The sequence below is a fragment of the Hyposmocoma kahamanoa genome, unplaced genomic scaffold (genome assembly GCF_003589595.1).
Source record: "Hyposmocoma kahamanoa isolate Upper Pololo Valley unplaced genomic scaffold, ASM358959v1 64, whole genome shotgun sequence".
Classification (NCBI taxonomy): domain Eukaryota; kingdom Metazoa; phylum Arthropoda; class Insecta; order Lepidoptera; family Cosmopterigidae; genus Hyposmocoma; species Hyposmocoma kahamanoa.
Window position 1 is genome coordinate 11845847 of NW_020653852.1, and position 26051 is coordinate 11871897.

The 26051-nt window shown below is 35.1% G+C and overlaps 1 protein-coding gene across 1 annotated transcript in view; it reads left to right on the plus strand.

The window, feature by feature from the left end:
• LOC113230651 (tyrosine-protein kinase hopscotch) overlaps positions 1-26051 on the plus strand; it is a 64364-nt gene that overhangs the window by 13294 nt on the left and 25019 nt on the right. Inside the window, exons 5-9 of the mRNA XM_026464659.1 lie at positions 1902-2056; positions 2768-2860; positions 4715-4834; positions 4989-5137; positions 8509-8643. Of these exons, the coding sequence (XP_026320444.1) occupies positions 1902-2056; positions 2768-2860; positions 4715-4834; positions 4989-5137; positions 8509-8643 (652 nt within the window). The remainder of the gene's footprint in view (positions 1-1901; positions 2057-2767; positions 2861-4714; positions 4835-4988; positions 5138-8508; positions 8644-26051) is intronic.

Below are 26051 nucleotides of genomic sequence, written 5' to 3' on the forward strand. Positions count from 1 at the left end.
ACGATCCCAAAACAAAGCAGCAATCGAGCGTATAAATCTTTCGAGATGAGTCCAAACCAACCAAAGTGGCGTGCGTGCAAAGTTTTTTAGTAAAACTGGGAACGTGGCTACTGTTGCTTTGGAAGAATCATTCTACCGTAAATAGTGATAGGTACACGACCATTTGTTTGCCGGAAGTTATTGACAAACTCCGTAAAACTAACCGTAAACGCCGTATCATCCTGCACCACGATAATGCCAGCTCGCACACGGCCAGGTACACAAATAAATTTTTGAAGGTGAACAACGTTGACCTTATGAGCCATCCCGCTTACAGTCCTGACTTGGCACCTTGTGACTTTTATTTATTTCCAAAATTTAAGAACCTGTTACGCGGTCAACGATCTTCATCATCTGAAGAGGCTGTCGAAAAGTAGGAAAAATAAGTTTCAGAGATTGTCACGGCGGAGTGGCATAAATGTTTTCAAAATTGGTTCATTCGTATGAAAAGTGCATTAATGCTAACGGAGAATATTTTGAGAAACAATAAATTCATTTCTGACCATTTATTGTATTTTTTTCATTCCGGAAATTTATAGTGCGCCTCACGTATAGTTCGATAATGAGTTCGATTGACCGTTACTCCTTGCCTTTACAAAATTTGTTTTCCTTAAAAATCTCTGTTAGTTTTTGTATGACATTATCACACTGTATAAGGTTTATGTGTTACACACTTTCAGGTTTCCTTATCGACATTGTTAAGTCGCAGCTGGTCACACTCTTTTAGTAAAAAAAAAATAGAGCTCGTTGAGTTTCGTTTTCAAGCTTTCATTGTTTTTTTTTACAATTTGAGTCGATTCCATTATTGGGAAAATGCTTGTGAAATTTATAAACAAATTAATAATTTATTGATATTAATCGCAGATTTTAAGTAAGTAAGTAAGTATACCTACTCCAAAAGGGATGACTCCAGAACTTTATAATCAATCTCTCACATTTTTTACGACGCGAACGGTACAATTGATTGAACATTGGCCCGAGTGATTATTTAAAAAATTATATGTTAAAAAAATTGCATAACTTAAAAAAGTCGGAATGATCAATTATAATCAAGTGATAGGATTGACGTGAAACGAGTGATTTGTGAATGTCATGGACGATTAGAGGACACATTATCAATAAGCGATATTTATGTTTATCAGCACTAGGAATGGAAGTAGTCGATAAAAATTCTAAATAAATAGATTTATAGAAAAGCTAACAATAGCGTTTGATAATCCTTTTTCCTATTTACCTTGTAAATGCAAGATATTGCTTAAAAAAATGTCTAAAAGGCGCATCATTCTTCTATTGAGAAGCGGTTTTTCCTAATAATATAAAATACGGTGTCACTTTATTTTAGCTGTAAAGAAGCTTGATAATAAACTAGTGAGCTATTTGTTTTTTTTTTGGTAGGTCAATGGGCAAACCATGTTAAGTAACATTAAATCTACGGAATCCAATTTGTGCAAATGACCGTACCCTGATAGGTTCGACACACTCTATGAGCAAATGCTAAAACACGTAACTTAAGAGTGTTTCGGGTGGCACATAGAAGCTTGGTGGGCCACAGGTTGAGTATAGCAGCTCTAGAGAATATAATTTGAATCCCATACCGGTGTACTTTAACGACCACAATCCACGGCAAAGGAAGTTATCATGCAAACAACACATTCGTGTGTAGCGTGCGTGTGTGTCATTGTAGATGATCTCAGCTATTTGTATATTTTATTATAGCAATTCATTGTACAAGGGATACTTATACAAAAGTAATGATAAAAACATTTTTTCAGGGAACAAACAAAGCTAAGTGTACGTGCGTGGCGTGGGCGCAGTGGCAATAGGTCGGCCCACTATCACTAACTTTATTTTGTTTGTTTCAGTGGTTCCATGTATGTGCTATTGAAGAACTTATCTATATAACTAGAAATGGTGTAAACAAAGTCGAAGTATCGCGGAAAGGCACTCCCCTTTTCTTCACGTTCAAAAATGAGGAAGCTCTGTCTTCATTTATATCCGTTTGTGATGGATATTATAGGTAACCGATGTGATTATATTGTTTCACATGCAGATATTAATGTAGTGCATGTATGTATGTATGTATGTATGATTATGTACATTAATAATGTCCCCGACAACCACACGAATAGCTTGGTCTCAAATTAAGGAATTCACTGTACTAGGAGCAAAGAAATAATCCTGAAGTACTGACCAGAACATCCAGACTAGAAAGTTGCGTTTACCAAATTGATTAGCGCCCAAAGTAACACGTACAGCCAAGACCACATTAAGCTTGACATTTTGGAATTTGTATGTTCTTATCGTAAGCGGCACACAGTTAAATTGATATTATATCTTAAGTGTCAAGCTTTTCTTGCTCTTTACCCTGTATTTGACGCTAATAGAATTGTGTAGGCGTCTTAAGTGAGAAGCAACCGTACACCCACTACTACCGGCGTTCTGGTCAGTAGAACTAGATCTCCACGTGAAAAATTTCGTTCAAGGAATTACTGTCACTGTTAATTTCTGCCACCAGTTGTAATATGAGATTTTGAAGACTAAGGGCGCGTTCCCATTATAGCGTGATGACAAATAGTCGCGGCTTGTATATTTAAATGAAGTTGTTCACACATAGAACAACACGATTAACTAGAAATTTTTTTTGTTTCGTTATTTGATTGAAAAAAGTATACTTACAGGCATTGCAAATTTCCTTTATTTACTATTATTTTTAAATTATATTTGACAGATTAATGGTAAAATGGACGTTTAACTTGTCGAAGGATGACGAAACTCCGTCTTTGAAAGAGCTGCATAGGATTAAATGTCATGGACCTGTTGGGTAAGTTATGCAAATTTATTTATTTTGTATAAAAAATATGATCCAAGTCCAAATTAATATTTAAGACTAGTTTTTAAGTAACATAATATCTTGAAATTAATCCTTATAAGTAACCATTTCTATCAACATCTTAAAAATGCAGGATTTTTAATAATAAATAATAATGAACCATTTATGTCAGGCCAGGGCCCATAAGGTCATGGTGCTAGTTGCAAAAGAAAACCTTCGAAGTCTGTTAGTATGATTACAATGATTATTGAAAATTTAATTTAAAAAATCAAAATATTGAACTACAAAAATTGAAATATTAAAATTAAGGAAATGTACAAATTATTACTTAATTTTGACAGTAGCGATCTTAATCCAAAACTTTCAAATTGTACAGTCATCAAAACGATGGGCAAACGTTTTCAGGATGCCATTGCCACTGTCACGCACTCTCGTTAGCAGAGACGACTCCTTTTTTGTTTCACGTGGTCAATTCGATTCCCAGATGAGGCAACAACTATTTAAAAGTATTTGAATGCAGTGTTACTTAATTTTAATAATAAAATATCTACGAAGCAAAATATCCATTACCTACAATATTTAAAGTATTTTTTTTAACATCACAGAAAAGCTAACGGTTATTGTAATACATATTTAATTACGGAATAATGTGGTAACAATGGCTACAGGACTAGTCATGAACACAAGTAGCAGGGACAACGTGACCTACAGGTTATTCACGAATAATGATTGTTATGATGAGGTAAATGAGCATCTATGTACTGTAAGTCAGTTTTAAAACCATCGTAATTAAAATGTAACTAATTAACGAAAACTTGCACTAGGAAGTCATACCAGGAAACATAGAACACATTACGGTTTAAGTGCTGCGAACTCTCGTATATTATTGATTTTTTAAAATTATTATAACTTTTATATATCCGTAATATCATAGTATAATAAGTCAAGTAGTCCAACTCCCGCTTGTTCGGCGCCTCAATCGCTCGGAGCATAAGATTGTCACGTTATTGTTTTGCTTGTACCTACAGGTAGTAAACATAATTTGAAAAAAAAAAAGTATATATCAAAGTATTTTCGTGTTATATTGAAATAACCCTTTCAAATGTAGTAGTTACATAATTATATTTTTATACCGGCATTGTGGAGTACTTTGTCGATTATGGGAGTATGATTATGAAGAGAAATGAAAAACGAGGTTATAAATAAATAACTAACAATTTGCTATAAAAAAATACAAATTTGACACTAAACAAAATTTTAAATTTAAATATTTTAAACACCTAGCGAACGCTTTAATTTTGCAATGAATTGCGAGTGTGACCTGCGCTGTGCATTTCGAGTGCACCACAAGATTATGCGAATGTGTGCGTCCGTACGCGGCACACGTACAAACCGCACTGCTACGTTTGTATGGAGTTACACTACTATCTCTTATTATACTATGGTAGTATTTATAATTTAATGGAGTTATCACACTTATTAACGGGGAATCGGTTTGTTCCGGTCAGAAAAAGCGTTAGACACATAGACAATCACAAATAAAGAAAGAATTCTCACGGGAGAAGTAAATGTGGGCCATACAAGGATTTCTTCGCGGGCCGGGAATCGAACCTAGGACCTCTGCGTGGCAGTCCGGCATGGCAACCGTTCGGCTACAGAGGCAGTTAATATTACATAGCTTATATTATGTGCAATGAGAGTGAAAGAGCTCGTTTTGCTTCTGCTCGGACCGGGTCGATGCAATACGCACTATATATTTTTGCGATTCTGTGTTGATATAAGTGTGGTGACCTTTAGACGCTTGTAAGTATATACGTTGTTTAATGCGTAAATTTTTGTTTACAGAGGCGCATTCGCTTATCGAAAATTAGAAGAAAAGCGCGCAAAGAAACATGGTTGTTACGTACTACGTCAATGTCAAGATGTATACAACATGTATTATTTGGACGTGTGTACTAAAAATAGGTAAAAATATGATTATCATTTTACTATAAAAAATCTCACCGTATATTTGCTTGATTATTAGCCGAAGATGTCAGCGAGAATTTTCTTAAATTGGATACCAAACGACAATCTACCAATTAAAAGTGACGGTCTTCAATCGTGTTTTTATTTACAGTACAACGGAAACTTACAAGATTGAATTCAAAGGGCATTGCTATGAGTTCAATAAGCAAGAGTATTCCAGCATCGAGCAACTAGTCGAGTGCCACAAGAATGAAGAAGGGCGGATATTTCTCAATGAATGTATACCACCTTCGGAATATGGTAAGTAACACGTTCGTAATCATGTTTCCTTTAAAGACCGTGTAAGGTGTAAATATAATTTAAACTGAATGTTACTCGATGATCGCTTGCATTATTCCATGTCAATGCTTTTCGAAATCACATAGCCAACGATATGTCGTCGTTTCATTTGCACTATTCACGTTTATTTGTTACTATTATTGATACAAAGATCGAACAATACAAAGAAAAATTCCTTCGATCTCACTGGACTCGAACCAGTGTCTGGTGCTCTGCCAGGTCCACCGCTCTTAGGGTGTCATCACACCTGTGGACACGAATCGCATTAAGCCGGTCAAAAAAAGCCTATATCCATGTAATAAGCCCGAAAAAGACGTTGTGGTTTCGTATCGGCAGTCCGAGCGGAATCGAAACCCGCCTTTTTCGCTCCTATTATAAGGGCATGAAGCTTTTTCAGATCGGCTCAAGCCAATTCTGCGTTAATAAGTGTCACGATTTTTATAACCAACTGATTTACAAACCTCGGTCTCCAGAGTTTCGGTCTGTAGCTCAGGGGGTCTACTCTCGATCTCCATCAGACATCCGTCGAAACAATTACTGCCAAATAAGCAATACTTGACCAAAATGAAAAGACGCGTGATGCGAATGAAGCTTCATACTGGATACTTGTCTTTTAATTTTGTCAAATATTACTTATTTGACAGTAATTGTTTCGGACGGATGTCGAACGGAGATCGTGTGTAGCCCCCCAGACACTGGTCCGTGTCCATTCAGATCAAAGAAAATTATTCTCTGTGTTCTTCGAACGTATCAAGGTCGAAGAACATGAAGAAAAGAGTACAAAGATAATAATAATAATAACAAACCAGTAGAGTATTTTCACAAATAAAAAATTAATAACATATCATAATAGTAGAACAATTCAATAAATAAACATAACATATACGTTTGCTAAGCAAAATTTTACTATATATTTCTACTTGAAAATCCATATTGTTTTAGAATTTTCATTCAACTTCAAGTTCACAATGAATAACAATAAATAGTGCCGTACGTAATAATTACTGTGTGACTTTACATAAGTAATCAATACATATAATAAAATCGTAAAGAAGCTAAAGTTACTGCTACACGCTATTGAACCTAAACCAACAGTTTACAAAGGTTTACAGATTTTTTTCTGTGCGTTTGTGCAAGATAATCTCCACAGTGGCTGAAACAATTTGGGTGTGATTTTCGGTGATATATTAAGCTAGAATTAAAATTTATTGTTTGTTTCATTTAATAAAATAATTTTCGGTTGACAAATAAAAAAATGTCAATTTCATGTTTCTTGTTTACACTCGGCGTACACAAGTTCGGAGCGAAGTGCATGCACTGCTCAAACGATTGGATATACGTGAAAATACTGCATTGCAAAAATATTAGTTATCAGTAGATGTTCAAAAAAGTCAGCGACATGATAAATACATTTGAGTCCAAATAACAGTTCTAATGATAAAAATAAATTGAAAATTATATTATCTTTAAATGTGCAGTCATTGACAATATACTTTTGTTCGAATATCGTGTAGCTGATATGCTGAAGTTCGTACTTATTTCATATAGTCGAAGTTTTGTAAAAATCTCAAAGCGACATTACGAAAAATGTTCTAGGGAGCATGTTTTAGTTTTTCATCACTGTTTTAATATATTTATGAATTCAATTTTAAAACTTAAACTTTTAATTGAATTATTTACAATACAATAGAAATTGAATTTTAAAACGGAATGTAAATATTTTAAAACAGCCGTTAAAACCTGATATATACTCCCGTGAAAAAATGTCGAATTAACACTTTCTCCTTTTCTATAAAACAGCGACGATGTATAGGTATATATAATAGCAAAAATAGTAAATTATAACCAACAGAGATGCGTATGTAAATGATTCATATTTGCGCGTATCAAATCGCGGGTCTTATTAGTAATATAATAATTGTAACGTGCCATACAACCACACCAATTACCTGGTCTCAAACTAAAACTAACAATGAGGACTAAAGAAACGGAATCTATCCCGTGCATTACCGGGAACTGAACCCGAGACCTCCAAATTCCGCGCGTACAGTGCAAACCGTTGGGCCACCGAGATCAATGATATAAATTTTAAATTTTGGGATCGGGTTTTAATAAATAAATAAACAAATATGTAGTTTATTAATTTATTTCATATTAGTACATTTTACCTCAATAACAACCTACTTATTAATAATAAGGTTTGTAGTATTCTGTAATATAATTTGCTGGAGTCATGCCATAATTTAAGTCCGGAATAAGCAACATCTTTCCTGTTCTAATAAAATCTAGCCTTGAAAATATAAAGTGTGTCGTGTATTTTTTTCATGTTTATGTATTTGTTTTTCAAATGTTTACGATAAAAGGAATTCTTATAAAAGCAGTTAAACATCAAATCTCTGTAGTTAAGTGTCCGACCATTTGTGGATCTTTAGAAATGTCCATTTGTAATTTGGACAGATTATATGTATGTAAAATAATACGTGGAATGTCTGCATTTAACCACTTCAGTTGCCTCGCGGTTGGTACCACGACCCCGGGCATGTTCCCAGTTTTAGATTAGCATCGATTTGGGAAACGAACTTTTCTAAATTATTATAGATACAAAACTCGAACAACACAAAAAAAAATCCCTCCATTTGACTGGACTCGAACTAGTGCCTGATCGACTGGTTCGAGAAATAATAACAGTATCATTGTGACAATGCTAACCTTCTTCATCGTGATACCACCTTATTATCGCGTTCTTTACTGGTTCCTGGCCACTTTTAAAAATTGGAATCCTTCTCGAATTCCTTTTTTCTTCACTGTTCTTACGTTGGTTCATTACGTCATCATTCCCATCAAAATTCTCAAAACGAGGACGTGTTAATAAATCATCACCCTCATATAATTCCAAACTTCACGTTTCTACTTCTATCTTTAAATAAATACGTAGACCGGCCTTTCCATTCGCTAAGGCTTGGCTGCATCATACATCAATAATAATATCAAACTATACTATACAATATTTGCACAAAAAATATATGAATGTTACGGTAGTAAAACATCATGGGAACAAGTAAATATTTTCTCAATTAGTTCTGATCTGGGTGTTTAAACCAAACACCCAGTTTTCCGGAGTATATTCCGTTGCACCGATACTCCCATTGCCAGGAATCACAATAATCAAATAGTTTGGAACCAGATTATTGGTGTGGTTGTCTGGCACATTATTATTTGCATATTTACTATATACTAATGCAAATCTTACCTGTTTCAAATGGTGTACATGTATATATTGCGATAGTACGTAACATTCATTTGGGTCAACAAATGTTCTCTTTTGTTTACAGACAAATCTCAACTGTTGCTTTGTGGTGAGATGCAGAAAGTGGGAATGCGTGTTGACCAAGCTGACTTGCAAGAAATTCTCAAAGACAACAGGAGTCCACGATGCTTACCCAACAAAGACATTTTGCTGTATACAGGTCAGTGTAAAACTTATGCCTATTACCATAGAAAGATAAGTTGCGTAACTTCATACAAACGTATGTGTGCACGCTCGCCGCGCGCTGTGTACGGACACACATTAGCATGATCTCACGCCTTTCGCATGGCGCTAGTCGCACGCACCAGTCTTTGTAAAATAGAAGCGTTCCCTCGGTTTGAAAAATGACATCAAATATATATTTTTTTATTTATTCATTTTGACTTAGAGGGTACAAACAGCTTACACTATAACATAAAAGAAATGAAAATACCATTGGCAAGCAAACAGTTCCCCAACGAAAGATATAAAGTTAACTAAAAACGCATTGGTTACACTGTCCATTTAGAAAAAAAAACAAAATACAAATAAAAAACACTTTATTTCACATTGCGACCACATAGTTGATACCTCACTAACCCATTTAATGATAATAATAAAGCTCGCAAAACCAACATAAAAATAATATTTTAATATTTTATTAAAGGTTTTGCGGATAATTTTATATTATATAAAATTGGATAATTTTATATTATATAAAATTATCCATAAAACCTATAATTACGAAGACGCTTGCTCGAAACCCTTATGTGGATCTCAGAGAAAAGTTCTGGGCAGTCTACAATATTTGTGGTAATTTTAATTAGAAAGCAGATGTCTGCTATCTCAATTGAAGGGGAAGGATGTGGTGTCTTCTACAGATATCTAAATAATTGCAAGAAAGGTATGGTTGATTAAACTTGAAGCACAAATAACGAATTTTTTTTTTCTATACTCTTTTTATACGTTGTGTTCCAGATTTGAGAGGCGTAATAAACGTGTTTGTACTGGGTCAAGAGCACGTCAAGCTTGACACTTAAGACTTAAATCCAAGTCTATGCCGCTTACGATAAGAACGGTGCAAAGTACAAAGGGTCAAGCTTGATGTGCTCTTAACTGTACAAACGTGCCGTTCTTTATATAGCAATAATAAAGCTTTTAAAAGAAATCGTACCACACAGGACACACACACACTCACGCACACGCGCGCACATACATACACAAATACATAAATGTACATATACTTAAATAAACGATGAGTCAATGTGATACTATTGTTTGCGCTTAGAACAATAAATAGGTTACCACGTTGTATGAGATTCATAGATGCATAAAGTATATTTAAAGCACAGCGGTGTTTCAGTCAAGTTATTTAGTTAACTGTCTAACATATTTATAAAAGTTCAATTTTTTGGTTAGAATTTAAATGGTGATCTATACTTAATAACTAGGACATCCCTTATAACGGATCAATTAAATTCAAATTCAAATTCAAAATAATCTTTATTTCATAGGTAAGCATTATTACACTTGAAATCGTCACAATGGTTAAACTCTACCGCTCATTCGTAAGGCAGATTCCCCTGAGAAGAATGAGCAAGAAACTCTAGGGGTTGCTCTTTGTAAATAACATTACAATTTTTTTTTTATTTGAAACATCAGAGATCCACGGATTTTTGTCATCCAAGTACGCAGAAGTTGTATAATAACCTTTACTATAAAGTTTTTGTTTCACTATAGTTTTAAACCTCGTGAATGGCAAATTTTGTATATCAACCGGAATCTTGAGAAGCGTATACATTGCCCCTTAAATGATTTTTTGACTTTGTGAAGACGACTATCAAGAAAAGCTAGTTTATTTCTATTCCTCGTATTAATGTTATGTCTGTCACTATTTTTCATAAAGAAATTACTATTCCTTTTAACATAAATTACATTTTCATAAATGTACTGTGAAGCTAGTGTAAGAATGTTAATTTCCTTAAACTTATCTCTCAAATACTTTGGGGCCCAGATTGTAAATTGCCCTAACTGTACGTTTCTGCAGGACAAAGATTCTATTGATATCGGCGGCATTACCCCAAAGCAAAATCCCGTATGTCATTAGACTGTGAAAGTAGCTGAAGTAAACCAATCTAGCGGTTTCGACGTCTGAAAGTTTCGTCTGATAGTTTTGATAACTTACTTATATGGGGACCCCATTGCAATTTAGCATCTAACGTTATACCTAGAAATACAACTGTATCCACACGATTCAATTTTTCGTTTCTAACTACAATGTTTGTAACTGTCTCTCTAACATTGGGTAATGTAAATTTCACACAATTTGTTTTTTTCTTATTAAGAAGTAGGTTATTAACAGCAAACCAATCAACTACTTTAGATATAGCATTGTTCACATCGTCGTAGGAACATTGGTGCCTTTTAACTTTAAATAATAAGGAAGTATCATCAGCAAACAATACTATCTCATGTTTTATACCCTCCATAAGGCTAGGTAAGTCATTAATATAAACTAAAAACAAAAATGGGCCTAGAATTGAACCTTAAGGTACACCCATGCTAATTGCAGATCCTGATGATCTCGTACCGTTAACATCGACTCTCTGTACCCTACCACGCAAATACGATTTAAGAAGGTCGAGATCACGTCCCGCCACACCATAATGGCGAAGTTTCCTGACCAGTATGTCATGGTGCACACAATCAAAAGCTTTGGATAGGTCACAGAATACACCAATAGCATCTAATCAAATCAAATATATGATTAATCAACTCGACACCGGCGTCGGTTGTAGAACGACCCCGAGTGAAACCAAATTGTATAGGAGACATTACTATAAAAATGTGCACACATCTGAATTAGAATAATTTTTTCAAATATTTTACTGAGAGTTGGTAGTATTGATATAGGTCTGAAATTGGTGGGTCAGAAATACTACCAGATTTGAAAAGTGGAATAACTTTACTTTGCTTCATGAGGTCAGGAAAGACACCATCATCAACACATTTATTAAAGACACAGGCTAAGTAAGGCGCAATACAATCAACTATAGAACTAATTACTCTGACTGAAAGACCATCAAGATCAGCAGTATTTTTTATGTTTATAGACTTAAAGGCTTTAACAATATCGTTTGGAAATACATGACGGAACCTTAAATTAGTGATACTAACTGCATTATTTTCTTTTAGTAAGGATTCAGCGGCGGTGGGAGATGAATTTAACGACTTAGTAGTCAAAATTGTAATGTCCGTAAAAAAAATTTCAAATATTTTAGCCACTTCTGCGTCTGTGTTTACGATTTTGTCATTAAATCTTAGTTGAAAATCTAAGTTACGAGGTTTGACCCTTCCAGTTTCGCTGTTTATAATATTCCAATTCGTTTTTACTACATTCGCGCTGCTTTTTATTTTATTATTTATAAACATTGCTTTGGCTGCAACACAAACACGTTTAAACATTTTCGAATATTTCCTAACAAAATCATTAAAACTGTTACTAGTGTTATAAGTCCTTTCATCGTAAAGATCATATAGTCTTTGTCTACTTTTGTGAATCCCACAGTCGCCCTATCACTAAATTTCAATGAATTATTAATATGAATCATATCAATATATCAATGAATTATTATTAATATTAGTTATGATTTTGAACCTAAAAACGTTATCACGTTCACTTTTCACTATGTTGAAAACTGAATTATACAATTTATTGGGATCGTTAACGTACGGAAGCTCAGTTAGTTTGAGCATTACATTATTTCTATAAGCTTTAAGTCGACCATTATTTATCGGAACACATGTCATATTCTTTTTTGTGGCGTTTTGTCAACAGTTATATTAAAAGTGGCCAATTGACCGCAGTGATCAGAAGTTAATTTATTTATAATAGATTTATTACTAGGTACGGCGTTAGTATAAATGTTGTCTAAACAAGTGGCAGTAGTAGAAGTTATTCTAGTAGGCACCAAGAAAAGATTCACAAGATTATAACATTGGAAAAACGATATGAGCCTACTGCTAGCACTGGAATCTTCTAATAAGTTAATATTGAAGTCACCACAAATAGCAATATATTTATTTGGATTGTTTAATTTGCCTAAAACTTCATCTAATCTTTTTTCAAATAGTTCGTAAGATGAATGAGGTGGTCTGTACACGCTTAATATAACAAACCGTTCAAGCTCTATGCAGGATATCTCTATAGTCCGCTCAATAGATAGGCTCACAATATCTGTACGTTCTTTAAATTTTAAATTATTTTTAATAAGAATTAAAAAGCCGCCATGAATAGCTTTTTCTCTGTTGAACGAACTAGCCACCTGGTGATTGTTGAAGCTAAACATGAACTGATGTTTTGATAGAAAGAGGTGTTCAGTAATACAAAGAATATCAATATTATTACAGTTAATAAATAATTCTATTTCTAACTCTTTGCCTTTCATGCCTTGAATATTTTGATGCACCAGGTTTAATATACAATTTATTTTATTTCTGTGTGTTTTAGGTTGGTTCGAATCGAATATTTTTCTGTGTGAAATTTATAATTTATAAATGAACCGTTATGCATATAAATACTCCCATTTCGTTTCTATTTCATCATTCTACTTCCATAATAATAATAATAATAACGGCACGTATTGTTCGCCGATTCTTGGACCTGAGTCCCTGACCCCGGCCGACTGTGCCATTGCCGGGAAATACCGCCTCTCCCATTTAAAAATTCAAAATTAATCTTTTAGGCCTTGGGAGAGGCGAGAGTTTAAAATAAATATAATAATATTAATAATAATAATAGTTTTTTATTTAACACAACGTAGGTCCACTGGTTACTTTACAGAAACTTTAGGTACTTTGTTAGTTTATATATAATTAAATATTTGTAAGTGTAACAAAATAAAATACAATCAAAATTAAAATTAAAATAATACAAAATTGAAAAAATTTAACTTTAAAAATTAAAAATTGAAATATTATAATAAAATTACAAGAACTTTTTTAAATGGAAATAATATAAAGAAAAATAAACCTTAAAATTGAGTAAAAGAAAATAAAATAAAATAAAAATTGCCCGAGCTTGATCTACATTTTGATTTAATTAAAATTTTTGAGTGGGTTGCCCTACCACTACGCTAACAAAATATTCAAGCATGGGCTCCGCTGTTTTACAACTAAACATTTTCAGAATGCCATTGGAACTGCTACATGTTCTATGCAGTATGGATGCTGTCTTCTTTCTCATCATGGCATGAAAGTCATCAGTCCGCGTATCTGCGAACATGCCAGATGCACTATAATGACGCGGCAGTCCCAAAAGCACTCTGAAGCCGTAGTTGTACTGTACACGGAAAGAGTCCATTATTTTTCTAGAATATCTGGTCCACAGGGCGCACGTGTAGAACATTTGGCAGTAAGCTTTAAATAACGTTATCGCGGCCTCGCTACTACAACGCTCGAACCTGTGGGCCAGCATATTGCACCTTGCCGCTAGCGCCCTACGTTCTCGCTCAATGTTGGCATGACCTTTGAGGTCCTCGGAAACATAATGTCCTAGATATTTAAAAAGTTTCACTCGTTTAAGAGGTATATTATTTAATTTGATGACAGGTTCATATTTGATATGACTTCCTCGGGCCTCAAAGTTCATGTACTCGCTTTTCTTTGTGTTATAAATTAGGCCATGATCACCACAGTACTTTGCGCAAATATCAAGTAGGTGTCTGATAGAGTCCGCCGTGATACGTATAATGGAGATGCCAATCCGAGATGCTGGTATGAAAATATCAATATATAAGTACTGCATTTGATGTTATCTCAGTGTAGCACGAGAGTACTGTAATGAACACCCTATTTTTTTCATATATATTTACAACCGGTACAAAAGCGTAACTAAAATAATAATGTAACTAGCCTACACGTGAGAGACGTGTAGGAATTGACTGCCGATCAGGCGAGAGTTGGACTGCTTGTCTTTCATACTATACTGTAACTATATGGTAAGGTAAGGTAGGTCTATATTTATTATTCGTACAGAAATACAGTTCATTTATTAGACATGCGCTTCTTACTAGCGCCTGCTTAGCTTTCACTATATTGTAATATTTAATCGTTAAATTATTCGTTATAGAATTTTATTATTCTTATCTCTAACTTGTACCGAAATAAAGTTAATTTATTAGATATGTGCTTTTTTCTAGCACCACGGAGCGGCCGCCGCGTTTTCACTATATTGTATAATTTATAAATAATTATTACTTTTTTTATTAAATATAAACCCGACTTCAAGTAATGGAAAGTGGGTGAACTCCAATAAAGCGGATATATCCCGTAATTTGCCACCTTTAGAGGTGAAATATTCATAACATCTCAGTAGGGAACGCTACTGAACTGGCTTTCTTAAGGATTGCCATTCTTTTTTTGAAGTCGATTAAAAATTGAGACACTCTTGGCACTAGTTTATCTAAAAAAATGCCGAACCAATCTCACGTTTGTTTGCTAATTTTATCGGCTGCGGGTGCTGCGATTTTATTCGTTTGGCGTAAAGTGTCTTTCTTTACCAAAATTACTAGAACGTTAAAGTTATCAAAATATCTGTACACTTACTCTGTAAACTTCATTAAATTAATTTAGCACATCGATATCGTTGAAATTAATACAATGAAATCGTTAGGTACACTACTGATAAACGTCTAAAAACAATTGAAGGGTACTAAAATTCATTCAACATCGTCCCATGTTGATTTTTGTGAAATCAACAGAAATGTTGGTAGGCTTGGTAGGTACTTCTGTTAGTAGTAAAATAACTGCCAGTGTCAGTTTCGATGTATTTTGTCAGTTAATATCGAGAACGCTAACGTTTAGGCAGCAGTAAGGTATTTATTTTTGGAAGAACTTCCTCGCCGTCGAGGTGTTGTGGAGATCGTACCTGTAGGGCTAGGACATGAAGCGTGAGATACTGCTATGCTCCCGTAGATAATAGTAATATCTCGCGCTGCTATGTCGTTCTCGCGCAAGTCGCGCCTATCGTGCTAGCTATTGAGGTGAAAAAACAAAACAATCATGGACAATAACAAACTAAAGCATAATATTATTAGAACATACAAAATCACACAAAATGTTAATAAAGGGAGAATAGACATAAAGAAGAAGGGATTTAAGGTTCATAGGACGGGGGATGTAGGGAGGAAGGATGTCATATAAGGAGGAAGTCAACTTAGGACATTCAAAGTAAATGTACCCTGTAGGGGTACCCTCATCCACATCATATTTACACAAAGAGCTGTATTTGTTAACTCTTTGTGTAAATTTATTTTGTACCTCTGCGCATTCTATTCGAATTATGTTATTATTATTTCCATAATGTCATAATTCATAAAATAGAATGCACAGATATACAAAAATAATAATAATGTACCTGTCACGCAAATGTCTAAAAGTTGTCAAAATGTGATGATTGTATGATTAGCATAATAATATCTTGATGGTATCAAAGAAAATTTAAATGATAACGCAGGAGTTTCTGCCACAATGCATAATTTAGTTTTGATTTTAATCTTCGTGACTTATTGGTGCATGGGTTATTGCAAAGAAAACTCAAATTATATCGACTTGAGAAATTGCAAGCTGACTTATGCAGGAGTGAATTTCTTAGGCAATCTGAGCGAAACTCAGACAGGATCGCGATGCAGACGATGGGAGACAATTACAGGTTTTACGGATGATGATTTTCCAGATTTATCAGTCCAGAAAGCAAGAAATTTTTGCCGTAATCCAAATGCTGACCCTAATGGTCCTTGGTGTCACATACATAGTGCCAAGCATAAGAAAGATACGTGTAACATACTACTGTGTTTGTCCGATTGCCGCTTGACAGGACCCGGAATGGAATATTCTGGAACAGTCTCTTTCAGCGGATCGAAACGCTGTGAATTATGGTCTAAATATTGGAAAAGACTTACTGGGCATCGATTAGACGACTCCACGCTGTCTGCCACAAATGATTTTAATGCAAAGTTACATAATAAGAGCGTTGCTAATTTACATAATTATTGTCGAAATCCTGACGGTGATTTAGGAGGTGAAACAGCAACTAGTTTCCACATTTATCACATTTAGTGTTTTATTTTAGTAAATGTTTCGTTGCAACTTTTTTCTTAAGGACCTTGGTGTTACACGCCGAGTAGCGAAGAAAACGTTTACACAAAAAGTTACTGCGACTTACCTTTTTGTGACGGCAGGGATTACCACCTTGTTTCCACGCAAACGGAATTTTACTCTCACACGATTAACATTGTGGAGTCGAGAAATTATATTTCATTTTCGGTCAAATTGTGGCATCCAGATGAGGAGTATAAAGCTGTTGTCAGAATATTATTGGGTGTGTTAAGCATGTGTGCATCTCGCGAAGATTTTAAAAAATGGGGCACAGCTTTAGAACTGAGTATTTCTAATAGAGGTATGCATCATGCATTTTTATTGAATTTTATAATTAATATTTTGTGCTGAGTGTGTATCTCTTGCTTGTTATAGGAATTGGTATATCAATACCGAACACTACAGTGTCTCATACAACAGTAGTACCAAACGTTTTAAAAGTTACAGAATTCACGAATTTCGTTATGTGTTGGAAGAATAAAAAGCTGATATTGCGTAAGCCTGTATTCTTTTGACAGTGTGATAAAAATTTGGGTGATTATATTTGCATCAATGAAAATGTATTTTCCAGATAAAGCCGACGGTTTGACGACTGAGACTATTTATACAGAGGACCTTGTACACGTTAATGATGATTTTTTGAAAAACAATATGTCTTTTAAGTTATACAGTGTGTCTGGTGCGGTGGCTATATGGGACTTTTCTGATTTTGAGCCGGAGAGTTCATGCCAAGAGCATTTAACAATTCTTCCGATACCGAGTCTATTTTGGCCGCTGCGTCACAAGCGCTATTATTTCAATTTGAATCTTCATTTTCGAAGTTTCCACTCGGCTTTTATTTTTTTGGTGCCAAATCCGTACTATGCTTATCCTAGAGTAACTGTGAAAATCGGCGTTCCGCCTAAACAGATAATAGTTACATACGACCAAAGTCTGAATGTATCAACAATTTTATCAGTAAAACCATTCGCAATCGGTTATTGGGCTTGGACTGAATTTAACGTGGACATTATTACAAACCAAATTTTATTGGCAATGAGAGTAGAAGGATACCTCCTTCCTTTTATGAATGTAACGCACGAAGTAGCCAAGTCTCTCAGATGGTTTTCAATAGGTTCCAATAATAGCGTGAGTCACTGGACCTTTTTTTGTCAACCAATTGCGGTACCGCCAGCACATAAACCTGATTGCGTTTTAAGTACAGACGATGTTTATACAGGCAACCAGTGGGTCACTACTTTAGGTAGTAAAATTATTTTGTCATTTTTACTGTTATGATTGGTAATGAAATTATTGTTTTCTGAATTTCAATCGCGTATATTTGTTTTTATTTAAAAAAAACATTACAGGGTTATTTGTAAAATTCTAAAAACCTCTCTAGACTGTTATAACCAACAACTTTTGTTTCATGCTTTTAATAATTCATCAGATTTTACTTTAGTACAAAAATAAAAATATTTAGATAGACTTCTCTAAACGGTGATAACTCTGTAGGGTTAGCAAAAGAAAGCACGCGAAAGGCCTCGTTACCAACTTACTTCCAAATACAGATCTAAAAAGTGTCAGATAGTGCAACGAAAACTTTCTTTTTGGTAAATTTATGTTATAAAATTATGTTTCTTAGAAAGCCATGGAACAAAAGTTGTTGTTCATGATGTAATAATATAGTCATAAAAATATAGTAGTATAGATGTACGTTATGTAGTAATATAGACCTGCGAGATTATTTTACAAATAACCCTATATACGCGGTTTATATGAAAAAAGCAAATAGTTTTATTTTCAATGTTTAACAACTGCGAAAACAGAAGATTTCGATAAAGTAAACAATTTAAAAAACTTTTCAAGGTCCATGTGTCCCTTGGCTTGCGATAATTAATAATACCTTTGAGAAAGAACATGTGATGTCGCTTATGAATTATTGTCGAAATATAATGGGGAAACAACTTGGTCCTTGGTGTCATGTGAAGCTCGGAGAGGGTATTTCCCAGGTGCCCTGTAATATTAGAAAATGCGACTCTGTTATTTGCAAAAAGGCCGGTACGGCTAACGATTATGTCGGGACATTATCGCGTACTAGGTAATTAAGGGCCTGCGCAAACCGTGGATGTGTGGACGGGAAAGCAAAGGATATGAAATTTATCATTGTATATTTTATATTATTACAATTGTAATAAGGTATAAATTTTATTGCTCTGAGACCGACCTCAAAATGTCGCAGCGCATTTCTCAAAGGTTTGCGACGAAATCCGCCGCTTAATTGCCGGAGTCGGCTCGAATGCGCACGGCTAGTGGGAAACGGGAGGGAGCGGACGCTGTGGTACAGGTCAGACCACACAGACGCTGTATTACGGGAAAAGCGGTCCGGGGGCGGACCTGCGGGAAGCGAATTCGTGCCGGAGCATGCCACACAGCAGTCCCGCGCGTAGTTTGCGGCGGTACAGCAGCGCCGCGAAGGCGGCCGGTGTGACACCAAAAACGTCACGCCACATTTCATTTCCAACCTTTTTTCCATCCACTTAGTTTTCATCACAGATAAAGAAAACACCATGTCATATTCCTAGTACTTTGTTTTGGACAGACACAGACTGCTATTTGCTATCCTGGTTTTCATTTTTTTACAATACCAGGTGACGGAATGAATAAGTCATGGGTCTAGTGGTATAATAAGGTAAAAAATTGTATACTCACGACTAGTATTTTGCTACTTCGAAATCTTTTCTGAAAACATTTCCTTCTTTAAACTGTTTTGCATAATTTCTATCACTTGTATTAAATAAATTGGGGTATGATTGCACCAATGATATAAGATTTTCGGTTGAATTCATTTTGAAACTTAATTAAAATACACTCCATAGTTGTCCAAGCCCGCTGAAACCCCGCTAATTTCCCGCTCCCCGACCGCGCCCCGCTACTGTCGCTCTGTGTGGGCGGTTGCATAGAACTGTAAATGTGTTGCAACTCCCGCGCCTGCACTAGCCCCGCGTTCGCTACGGGCCCGGCCCGCGCCCGCTCTGCCTATTTGTCGTGGCGTCAGGTCTAGCACCGCGCGGTTTCTGAGCACGTCAAATTTGACACTTTAGACCGTTCTTAACGTAAACCGCATAGAGTTAGATTTAAATCTGAAGTGTCAAGCTTGACGTGCTCTTAATATTGTCATTACAAAAATTCCCGCCCCCGGAATGCTTCCGCGGCCGCCTCTGTGTGGCCAGGGCACCATTCGACACGCAACTACCGCGTGCATCTGACTGTCATGGCAGAATACACTCTATTTATTTAGCTTTTACGTTTTAACTTAAATGAGCGTCACGGGCGCGCGGGCAAGGCTGGTTGGTGTTTGGTATATACGTAGCGACCGCGCGGTAGTATTATTCCGAGGAATTTAAATGTAGTTGCCTAGTAAATAGAATTCAGATTCGTCATCATGCTTAGGCCACACAGAGGCGGCCGCGTGAGCGTTCCGGGCGCGGGAAGTTTTGTAAGATACGAGTTTATATGAACCCTGTCATACTGAAACGCACGGCCGACGCGCAGCCGCCGCGCGTTTCGGTGTGGCAGGGTTCATATGAGGCCAGAGGATTAGTGTACGTGAAAGCGTGGTAACTGGGCGGTCATCAACGCGCGGCGACTGTGCGAAAACTTTCGCGTCGCGTAACGGGGCGCTAAGAGACGTGGGATGATTGATGCTGGCATAAAATCCTCTTTGATGCTCTCTCCCGCCGTCCGCCGCTTTGCGCTGGCTTTACTTATAACTTCTTGCATACGGAATGTCGTCAGACTGTGTTTGAGTACAATTAAACATATTTTACGAAGTATTTTACAAATTATTTTGTCTAGAAGTAATCGGCAGTGTATGAAATGGTTAGCCATGTCAACACACGATCGTTCAGATAACTCCAGCATCGGTATTGTGCCTATGGAAAGGAAAAGAAAGAAGACCGAATACTACTGTCGTAATCCAACTAGGTCCATATCAGGTTAGGCAGTTGGTATTGTATTACATAGGTACTGATTATTAGTTTTCAAATTAGTTTTCTTAAACAGAGGTAGTTTAATCAATCAAAGTTTCTTTAATGATAGGGTAATAATATTCAGAATTTTAGTTAAACTGTAAAAACTACATATTTTTGACTTTATTCAAAATTTCAGTCGTAACCAGTGATGTTATTTGAAAAAAAAAAAAAAAACATGAAAAAAATAACAACAGCACGCTCGTTTTTATTTCAGAAAAGATATAATAAAATAACTGAAAAGAAACAAGAGACTAACTGTGACTATTTTACTTTATGAATACTGTAAATATGAATTTCAATTTATTTATCACTTGATACTCAATAACGAAGAGTTCTTTGCTCTGCACTCAATTTAATCAAATTATAAACTAATCTATGATTGGGTTTTTCTTTTTATTGGGGTAATTTCCCACATTTATTTTGAGCAATTTCTGTATGAAGAATAACTTTAACAAAAGAAGTATTGTAGTGTCATATTAAATTAAAAAAAAATGATATTATTGGATTTAATATTTTGTGTTATGTTTTTATTTTCATACTTTTAGAAAAAGAAATCAACTCCTGAAATAAAAACAGTTTTTTTTCATGTATTTTGTTTTTTTTCACCTCAGAAAAAAACAGTTGTTTTCACAACACTTGTTGTAACACAACTGTAAAGACTATACACATTTTGGCTTCGTTTTATAAACGTTTTGTTTTAGGCGCCTGGTGTTACACATCCGATTTATTAGGGCGTGATTTATGTTACGTACCTGACTGCGAAAAAGACGAGTCTCGGATTGTGTTAGTTACTAACGATAAATGTCGTACGCACACGTACATTTTGCCGAATTGGAGAGTTAAAGGTTATTTTTTTTTACGTATTTTGTAACTCTAATAATATTTTATTACTCCGAAAACCAGCTCGTTATACCATACCATTATTTTAACGTCATTAAATCCGAATGGATACCCTCCGCTCCGAGACGCATCGTGCATAACACCGGAATCGTGCCGACTAAAACCTGACAGTGTGTCGCCTCGCCTACCGGTGGGAACGCGGGAAATACTATACCGCAAATGTATTACGTTCACTTATCAAGTGACCACCCTTTTTTTCAGTCATTGTTCATGAGTATTGGGTACTAGCTAATTGAAAGATTCTTATGCTTGTAGGTTTTGATGGAGGTTTACAATTTTCACTAAAACAATGGAATCCTATTGCCACAGAAGGAATTATCCTTAAATTGTATGCTCGTAACAAGACCCAGTTTTTAAGTCTATACATCGGAGCTAATAAGAATGATATCCTAGCAATGTCGTTTCAAGACGAAGAAACAGGCAATGATACGATATTATGGTATAAAACATGGCCTAACTCAATCCCCGCCGGAAGATGGGTCGACTTTACTTTACTAATTTTAGACAATGGGCTTATATTATACGGAGATAGAAAAGAGATACCTGTAATGAATTGGCATTATCCCAGTGATGTTGAGAATTTCTACCCCACCTATCTCCATTATGAAACTGTTGGCCACGGAGTAATAGGGTTGTATTTTGCTAAAACCGAATGTCACATAGAAAACGTTTCATCTTTAACACATTCGAAAATATATCCGTTGAATATGTGGCAACCTCAAGCAGATTATTCTCACACGAAGTTTTATTTACTTGGTACAGGAATTGTCGTAATAGCGCTACTTCAATTTGCCGGTTGGTTGATTATGTCCTTCAGTTACTTTTATTTGTAGATTTTTTCTCACACAGAATGACACTGCTCTGTTTGTACTATTTTGTTAAGTTATCTTTTGCGTTTAACTTATGGTGGAACGCCTTGGTCTTTTTTTTCTACAAGTTAGTATTTTCTTCTAAAGTGCTAATGTACAATGGCCAATTGTGTCCGCTCCGCTCACTCGTTTGCGGTGGAACCTCTTCTATTTTACCTTTGAGAGTTAAGCGGAATCTGCGCCGGCGCTCATTACCTTTTAGCAGCGGAAGACGGGCATAATGTTTCTTTATTTAAAAAAAAGTAAAAGTTTTTATTTCATATTTTCTGAGAAAAGGATATTACACCTTAATGTGCATACAATTTTTAGGTCTGCGGGAAGATTACTTAACACTGTTAATTGATAACGAAAATAATATCACTTCAATTATTCAGAATCAATTCCCTACTCCCGACGCCGACGTACTATACAAACAGACACATGACCGCCAGTTGCTATCATCAAAAAATTGGACCCCTTTTGATATAGTACATAATGAAAAAAAAATTATTGTCTACCAAAATAATAAATCGATACTGGAGTGGAAACCAGCTCGACCGTTGGTTTTTTATTCGTTTTCATTGGCGTGTAAAGGCGGTTGGGTTGCTTGGACGGCTAATTGTGATCCTTGTGATATCTTTGGCGAACCCGTGCACGGTGGCTGGTCTGTGTGGTCAGCTTGGGAATGTTCGGCTCCTTGCGGAACTGGATACGGTGTAAGTACTTTTGTTTCATCTCAGTCTCACGTTTGCTTTTTCACAATATTGACTTAGGTCCTGCACAAGAGTAGTTTCATTTTTGATCAACCTTTTGGAGAATTTGCTTATTATGATCAGGAAATGTTAAAAACGATGAAAATGATAACACTAATGCTGTGTAACTGTAATGAAACTAAAAACGACTTGTTCTTAATTACAAGTATGAAAATATTATATCACTCACACACACATACTAAACACTATCACATATTAGACTGGAACTAAAATTTCGAAAAGTAAATCAAGGAGGGTTTTTTTTTAGTATTTTAAACAAATTTGTTTCAGTTTCGTACGAGGGAGTGCAATAATCCAAAACCAAATATTTATGGAAGAATGTGCGAAGGTCCGTCTAAACAAACGGGACTATGTAATCAGTTTGATTGTGGTGATATCCAACCCGAGACATACCAACGCATACGACGTGAGCTCAAGAAGCAGGCTTTCAATATTTACGCTAAAGAAGGTGACAAAGTGTCATTCACCGCTCCAATGGCTCTTATCAATATACTTAAAAGAGATTCAGCGATTGTTGATGTTACATGGATGTTCAATAATAAACCGTTGGACTTATATGGCAATGTTGAAGTTACAAGTGATTGTAATATCACCATGAATGCAATTACTAAAGTTCAGAGCGGGACGTACATTTGCTCGGCTAAAACATTAAATGGTCGAATGACGCCTATAACAGTAGTCGTAATTGCAGTGGAAAGTATAGGCCCAGAAAATTCTATAACACATAATCTTGATGATGTGTTTATATGTGAATCTGATTTGCAGAAAATGTATTCAAATTTACTGGTGCTATGGTACTTGAACGACATTCTTTATTCAGTAAAAGACGTAGCGACCATGTATTCTAAAAGTATACTGAAAGTTCCTCTATATAATATGACAGGAACATGGACCTGTGTTATGGAGCAACGTGATCTGGGTTTGAGATGGACCGTCATGGTGTACAAACTGGATAATATAGTAGAACTAACCGATTTCGTAACAAACCTTGGAGAGTTCTTTAATTTTGTAACTGGCGGTTTTCGTAATTTGAGTATCATTTTAATGTTTGTTTGTTTATTCATGTTACTTTGGTCATTTTTGTTTAAATGTCTCAGGTTGTGTAGAAAAGGTAGGAGAAAACTTAAAAAAACGCATAGTAATTCTCGACGTCAAGAATCAGAAATACAATTACTGGATAGATTTTTGAATAAGAGAGAAGTACAAATCTCTAAACTAACAGTCTGTCGCAGAGATAGTGAACTCGTAAATCTCATCGAAGAAGATGAAAGTTTTATTACTGATGATTCTAATTAATTCATGCTATTCTTTGTTATTAGTAATAGTTCGTTAACTGTGAAAACCAATTATTATCTGGATTTTTTTTACAGAAATTGACTTGCTATAGAAAAACGATACATAATGTCACAAGCTTTCGCAGTTTCACGAGAAATTGTATTTGTCTTGTATGCCTTTTGTTTGAATTATATAAATAAATAAATTGCTTATTCTCTTAAGACCCAGCAAACTACTATGGGCGATAAACGCCGAATGTACATTAAAATGTACTGAATATAATTACATTCTTGAAGCCCAAGCAAGCATGCTTTCAGTTTATACGAAAAAAATATTTTTGTAGATAGTATTGTAATATCGAATATATAATTATGTAGCGTTAAATTTGAATGCGATATTTTCAGTATAATGTAGGTACACTGGGCGTTTCCGTGATCAAAGAATAATATTGTCTGGCTCCGAAACACTTCACATATTATGTACATTAGGAGGTTATGTGACATCCAAATATTTACATAGTTTCGGTAAAAATATAAAATGTGGAATCGTCTGTTACGAATTAACGTGGATGACCTTGGTATTTGTAAGAAATATTCCTCGTTGAAATTTCAATTGCATTAATGTAAAAGTTTTTTTTTGGTGAAATAATTGTTTTTCCCAGTATACAGGCGATATGTTTTTAATAATAACATGTACGGTGTGACTAGCTTGTGTAATACTAAACAAATATTAAATGTAGATAAAAATTATATTTATGTGTGCATTTAATTGCAGACAACCCACAAACAGGTATAAGTACATTGATTTAGTACAACGCATTTACGTTATCTACTGGCACAATATATTTGCTAAGATTAGCTTATTAATGATTCCGAAGTGGCGTTAAACTCTGTAATACGTTGTTCGTTTTCTGTTTACCCAATCAATAAAACTCATGTTATATTTAGGAAATGAAACTATTTTTCCGGATTTAAATCGCGTATATTTGTTTTTTCGCCCGAAACGTCGGTTTGTTTGAAAAAATATACGCGATTTAAATCCAGAAAAATAGTTTCATTTCCTATGTGTAACAATCGCGAAAACCTAAGAACTCGTCATGTTAGATTGTTTGATTTCATTATGAAAACCATGAGGAAAAATAGACTTGTGTATTTGTTTGTGGCATGATACGTAGCTCTCGAATGTATGAATCAAATAGACTGCAGTTTTTATAGTTTGATAGCCGAATTATTAGAAATGTCTCTTAGCAATATTGGTTGTTAAGCATAGGTCACACCGCAAAACGAAGCTAAGCTAACTTCGTTTAGCTCACGTAGCCGGGACATTAATTCATACTTCGATTTTATTCCAGACACTGGTTTAATTTTGTAGTTGTGTTAGGGTCACGGTGACTTATATAAAATGATAAAATATCATCAATAACACAAATCTCAACTGTTTCAACACAACACGTTGTAATAAATGAAGAACATCAAAGATATAGTATATTTTTTTGTCATCAATAGCAAAATGACATATTTTGTTCGAAATACCAAATGATTTTGAAAAATGCAAAAATCTGACCCTAAATCAGATACAAAAGCCATTATTTGATAAGGCGTACCTATCTTGGATTTAGAAATA